Source organism: Schistocerca piceifrons, chromosome X (genome assembly GCF_021461385.2).
Source record: "Schistocerca piceifrons isolate TAMUIC-IGC-003096 chromosome X, iqSchPice1.1, whole genome shotgun sequence".
NCBI classification, from domain to species: domain Eukaryota; kingdom Metazoa; phylum Arthropoda; class Insecta; order Orthoptera; family Acrididae; genus Schistocerca; species Schistocerca piceifrons.
Window position 1 is genome coordinate 153,488,729 of NC_060149.1, and position 7,083 is coordinate 153,495,811.

At 31.8% G+C, this 7,083-nt stretch overlaps 1 protein-coding gene across 1 annotated transcript; it reads right to left on the bottom strand.

The window, feature by feature from the left end:
* Nucleotides 1-254: 254 nt before the first annotated feature.
* On the bottom strand, nt 255-6,588 carry LOC124722232 (piggyBac transposable element-derived protein 4-like). Its single transcript, XM_047247424.1, has 5 exons — nt 6,557-6,588; nt 5,538-5,696; nt 2,283-2,351; nt 1,974-2,167; nt 255-1,870 (listed from the first exon to the last, which is right to left on the bottom strand). The coding sequence occupies exons 1-5, from the start codon at nt 6,586-6,588 to the stop codon at nt 255-257; spliced, it is 2,070 nt and encodes a 689-aa protein (XP_047103380.1).
* Between the last annotated feature and the right edge of the window lie 495 nt (nt 6,589-7,083).

Sequence of the window (7,083 nt, forward strand, 5' to 3'; positions counted from 1 at the left end):
CTGCATCAAATCTACTGTTTGGATTGTGGCAAATTTGGTACCATCTTGAAGCTGCACATTTCTACTTTAATTCTGAGTGAAAGAAACTACTTTACAATGCACAGCTTTAAGGTACAGTTATAGAAATCACTTAGATGTTTTAAGAATTTAGAAAAAGTCATACGAATAAGGGAATACAATTGTGATTTATTTTTAACCAAAATTGTGGCACTACATTACATGTTTCTGATAGTATACAGTATTACATATAAATTTCACACAGAATCATATTGTTTTTTAGTGTGGAAAATTTTAAAGCAAGGTTCCAGGCAGAGTGCAACGCCACACTGTTCACATTCGTATCGTGTCTCTTTGCGAGAAGCCTTGCCACTCTGTTTCTTGCTCCTGGAACTGCACACGTGACACACACGAGCAGCATACTTCTTAGTAGTTGCAGGTATGTGCTGCAAAAAATGTCTCTTTGTTAGCCGACCTACAGTTCCTTCATTTCTTGGAATGAATTCAAGTGTGTCGTCTTCAACAAGCTGAACTGCAAGCACTGTTATAAAGTCTGTTATTGTAATTTTCTTCCTGTGCACTGCATTGTACAGCCAAAATGCATTTGATACTCCCATAAGCAGCAAATGGAAATATAATTTTCGCCACCATTTCACAGTTCTGTGCTGGAACGGATTGTACTGCAGGCGTTGGTCTCCAATATCCACTCCAATTTTATTGAGGTTGTAATCAAGTACCTGAAGTGGTTTCAATACTACAGACCCATTTCTCTTAGTATGCGTACCAAATGTTGCTTGATGCCTTGTAGACAATGTATACACATCTCTCTTATCTTTCCACTTCATTGCCAATACATTATCTTTACGCCGAAAAGACATTTCGCCCTTTTTCAGCTTAGCAGATACTAAATCTTTAGGCAATCCTTTCCTGGATTTGTTCACAGTACCAACAGCTCCAGTGCCTTTCTCTGCCAGTTGCTGAAATAGCTCTGGACTGGAATAAAATCGATCTAAATACACAGTGTGGCCTTTGTTCAGCAAGCTGCTGTCAGACAACAATCGCAAAATAACCGCAGACGAAGAATTGTCAACAATATGCTTACCAGCATAAACTTCAAAATTTACAACATAGCCACTACTGGCTTCAGCAACAGCATATACTTTCAGTCCATACTTATGAGGCTTATTTTGCATGTAAACACGGAAACTCACACGACCTCGAAATGGGCAAATTCCTTCATCAATTGTCACTTTTTCTGAGGGACGATATGCCTGGATACATCGCTCCTTCAAATTATTATAATATGGCAAAACTTTGTAAAGTGGATGAAATCCATCTTCGCCTGGTTTTTTCTGATTTGAATTGTCAACAAGATGCAAGCATGACAGTATCTGAGTGAAACGCAAACGGCTCATGACATGGGGACAAAAGTTACAACTAAGAACAGGATTAGTGCTCCAATGGTCCGCAATTTTGGGCTTTTTCGAAACACACATGTGGAAAATAATACCCAAGAAACGCCTCATCTCACTTATAGTCACTGGCTTCCACGAACTCAAAACTGAATGGGGCTTCAGATTATTTCCTCTTCTTTTCTTCTGTATTGTCTGTGATGCATACAAATTTGTCTGTCTCTTGAGTTCATTTACGTCACTGTCAGTAAGGAACACTTTACTGCAATCCAGTACAGAACTCGACTCATCAATATCCACTAGTATCTGCCTGGGTGTCGTGTTGACAGGCAGAGGTCGGTAGGTGTCAACTGCAGTCCACTCACTGTCTTTCGGATACGGCACAGCTGCTGGATTTGAAGCAACACCTTCAACATCATTCTCGTCTTCATCTGAAGACAAACTGTCATCAATCTCGTCTTCTAAAAAGAATATCACATTATGTGTAACTACATACATCGTTTACACATGTTCAACAGATATGTGCGTACTGCACAATTACGTGGAAAATTCGGAAATACGTACCTTCAAACACACCATTGCATTCAGAATCGTCTGAATCACTCTCTACATTATCCAGAGTGTCGCTATGATTGATCAAATCCGCAATTTCTGCGTCTGATAAACCGCGCCGAAACATGATGACAAACAACTGAATGATATACAGACTGAGAACGCAAAGATAAGTTTTAACATGAATTACAGCGCTGCCGTGACATCTATGGACGCATTTTGTTAATAAACATCTGAAAAACGTATAGCGCTGGCCAAACCCGTAGAAATAACGTTGCAGTGTTTTGAATGAAATTAAATGTAGCGGCCCGTAAATTTTACGGGCTTGGTGATTTTCGCGCGATCCCAGGCCCGTAAATTTTACGGGCTTGGCGCTTAGAGTGTTGGTAACTTGAACGAAATTTCAAAAATAAATAAAAGACATAAACATTGTTAACTGTCATTGACAATTTTCAAAATTTGCTTTCTCTATACCAGTTAAAGGTAAAACAGGTAAGAATGTAACTGATGCATTTAAAAAAGTTTTGAAAGTAGATAACCAAAAAGTTTACAATATGATAATGGTAAGAAATTCTATAATAAAGGCTTTGAAAAAGCTGATGAAAAAATATAATATTAATCATTAATCACTTTTACTGAATGAAAAATACCTGTTTTTAAAAGATTTAATAGAATATTGAAGGAATATAAGTGGAAAAATTAGACTTACAAGGAATTTACAAATGGAGTACACACAGTCCCAAGTCTGCTTCATCTGAAGTCGAATTAGTTAAAAATATAGGTAATCAATAAAATATCACAAAACATTCAACAATAAAAATGAAACAGTTAGAAATTAATGACGAGAATTATAAACTGACTACTCTTGTAGCTAATGCTACTGTCAAAAAAAGTAGATAAAGTTAGAATCAGTCAACATAAAGGATTGTTTGAAAAATTATACACACCCAATTGGTGAAGAGAAATATTTGAAATTGTAACTGTTATTAATTCTAATCCAACCACATAGAAATTAAGAGATTTAAATGATGGAAAAGTAAAAGGAAATTTTATGAACAAGAATATAAAAAAACAAATTTTCCAGATTATATATTGTTGAAAAAGCATTCAGAACAGAATGTCATAAAGGAATGTTAAATAGTTAGGATTTGATAATTCACATAATAGCTGGGCAAATAAAAGTAATGTCATTTTATAAAAGTTAGATGTGGTAATCCACCAGGTCTAGGAAGAGACATACTTCAATTAATGAAAATTTTTATATATAAATGGGGTGTGTTAATGATAATTTAAAACTGTTTGGTATTGATTTAATATTAATTCAGCTAATTTTTTTTGTGTGTTGTTGAATTAAATCAGGTGATAGTGGGGAATTAGATTAGGAAATGAAACATTTAAAATAGTGTATACATTTTGCAACTTAGGAAACAAAATAACACATGATGGACGAAACAGAGAGAATATAAAATGTAGACTGGCTATGGCAAGAAAACTGCTTCTGAAGAAGAGAAATTCTTAGGAAGACCCTTCTGGAAGTGTTCATATGGAGTGTAGGCATGTATGGAAGTGAAACTGAATGACAAACAGTTTAGACAAGAAGAGAACAGAAGCTTCTGAAATGTGGTGCTACAATAGAACGCTGAAGAGAAATTTGTTGTACAAACTGATCAAATTTTTAATTTCCAAATTTTATTTCCAAATTTACTAAGATTTAAACTATTGTTCCATTCTCATCATGTGATTCGAAAGATGTTCATCAAACATCAGTAATTCACCTGAAGCAGATACAGTGTTAACAGATTAATTTAGAGTTAAAATATTTTATCTTCAATTATCTTTCAGTAACTGGTTCCTGAATTGAATTGGCTATAAAATTTCCAATTGGTCAATATTTCGTAGGACACATTCTGAGGCATCAAGGAATCATAAATTTAGTTCTAGAGGGAAGAATGTGGGGTCAAAATTGAAGAGGGAGGCCAAGAGATTAATACAGTAAGCAAATTCAGAGATGTAGGTTGGAGTAGTTACTAGGACATGTAGAGGCTTGCACAGGATAGAGTAGCATGGAGAGATGCATCAAACCAGTTTTTGGACTGATGACCACAGCAACACCAACAGACAACAAATTTTTCATTAAACAAGATAGAGTATACTTAGATATTAAATTGAGGTTAGCAAAAATTATTTAATCTTGGAAGTATTTGAGAATTTTAAATTTTATTTTTGATCAAATTTGATTTAATCAAATGACAGATTTAGTAGACAAAGTAGCTGTTTTCCGTACAGTAAAGATACGAATTAAAGAATATCTTTTTGAGAAAGCTATATAAATTTACCTAATTTTTGTTTCTTGTTTAACTTTGTCAATGAAGTCTTATTCATATTGATTTGTTCTAGCTGCTTATTTTTATTTTCCATTCCTTCCCTTTCTTCTTCTTCAATTTTTAGTTTATTTTCAAATTCGATTGCAAGTTGTTTAGATTTACTTTTTTCAACAGATGCTGTATATTTAAATAGTGAAACAGAATTTTTTCTAAAGTGATGTAATAGTTTTTAATTTCATTGGCAATTTTTATTCTTCTTCTTAAGCACATTTTAATTCTTAAAAAATAATGAAAACTATGTTTTTTGAAAAAGTTCATTAGGTTATAAGTTAATGATATCGTTTCGAATATATTCATATTTTAGAGATAAAGATTAGTTATATTTTATTTTTGTATATTATAGATTGTAATTTTTATAATATTACAATAAAGTTGCCTTAATTTTTTCAACTATACAGGTTCTACAGTCATCGACACTGAAATTCCATAGTTAATTAAAATTAAAATGTCGTTTTAATTAATACATTTTTCTTGTCAAATACATGAAACCAAGTATCCTTAAATCTGTTACCCAGATTTAACTGATAATCATTTTTCTGGACAAATTAAAAAATATTGAACATAGATGATTCTGAATTGGATGCACTTGCAGAGTTGCCATTAAAAGAAAATAATTTATAATAAATTATAATTTGATAATATGGTTCATTTATAAATGTTGTTGATTTTTTCATTACCATTCAATCTAAATATATATTTACTAGTATTTCAATATAGTGGAGATTTAAGACAATTTGATTATATATATTAATTTTTTCAGTTTCTCCTGTCACAGTGGTGGATACATATGGGTGGCATGCGCCCCGTCATGAGGGTCCACCTGTATTGCCAGCCATGCAGCCCCCGCCTGTCAGCCTACTCGCCATTTGTTCGTTTCTTTCGTCACTCGACTAGAGTGAATCGAGTTATCATGTAGTTTTACTTTCCTATGTAGCATATGCGTCTGTGTCATCGTATTTTATACGTTTCTGTCTGACACATAGGTAGTTAACATATTTCCTATGAGAAATGTTGCAGCATATCTAGTGTAACTTTTTTATATCTAAGTTGGGATTGCCTTGTATAAGTATATAATCAGTTTAAATAAAACTTTCTAAACTATTATGTGACTTCATTAATTTTTGTTATAGAAAAAGTGAAGGCAGCTTAAAATATCTTTAGCACACCCTTCTTGGGGATTTTCTGTATCCACCACTGTGCTCTCATAGGACCCATATTATCTGTTTTTCCAAAATCTGTCGTCGTAGGCTCTAAATTATTAGTTAAATCATATGGAATAAAACTTAAAATATCATTATTAATTAACACTTTTTCATTTGTTTGAAATTTCCAGGGAGTATACTTGTAGACCCTGTAATCCCAGAATGAATTAATTTTAAAATTTCATTATAATGATAAAAATTAAGTAATAAACATAATTACTAGTCCGTAATAACATTCTTTTAATTATAGAATAATTGTCAAGTGTTAAATCTGAGCATCGGAAATCATGTGGCTAATAAAATATAAAATTTTATTCATAATTAATACATTTTTCAGTTCGACTAAAGGATTCCAAATACATTTAAACCATATGTAAAAATGTACTTGATAAAAATCATTATTTTGAACACATACAAAAATATTCAGCATAGACGATTGTGAATTAGATGTATTTGCAATAGCTTCCACTGTAAAATAAAAAAAATACTAGATTTTCATTTTTGTAATGCCGATACAATTCTGGTTACTGAAAATGATAGTATGTTGATGCAAATTACTAAGGGGAACAAAATTCTCCCCTTTACATTTTCATATGTTTCAAGATGTTTTTTTCTATCATTATCATATTTAATTTTTATAGTTCTTTCAGGTCCTACTGTCATAGGGTCTAAATTATTTATTTATCCAGAGAGTGTAATGTCTCTTGCTCAGATAGCCTGTTCATACTTGTAATTTCTTTTATGATTATGAAAGTCTAAAGTGTAACAAGGTCTACATTGTCAAACTTTTGACCCCCTGAAGATCCTCATTTTCACAGGGGGTTAAACTTTTAGCCACCCGAAAATTTTGATAAATAAAGTATATTCAAGGTAATTTCTCAGTGATGTAATTAAATCTTATTTCATATTTTCAATATTTTCAGGATTGTCACTTATAGACCTTTTTAAAATATTTAATAAATTTTTTTCCTTATTTAGGAAGATTTTCAGGTTTTTGAAGATTACCCACCTGAAATAGTTTAAATTTTCACGAGTCTTCATCTCCAAATTTTCTTAATCGTCTTTGTTTACAAAGATTAAGTTTACCTTTGATAAGCAAACAACTCCAAAATGGGTTTTTACAGATTTTTGGATTTTCATTTTTACACATGTAACAAAAATTATTTCTAATAAATGGTGAGGCGAAATTAACTAAAAGTAAAAGATAAATAACCACAGCAAAGCAAATAGGACTTAGAGGTTATTCGAAATTGAAGAAACGACTTATTGATCTTGTTAAAAACCATAATATTATATACGTAGTGAAAGAATAAAAAACTAAATGTTTCGAACATTTTCAAATGATTCATCTTCTGTGTAAAAATTCAAATTTTATATAATAATATGAGTTTATTTAACAAACGAAACATATGGAGATATAGTTGTTCATTGTATTGAAAAGGAAAATCAACTTTGTGAATCTGAATTGAAACATTTAATTTCAAAATATTAACATATATCTCAAATATTTATGAGAGGATTTCACGATAGATTATA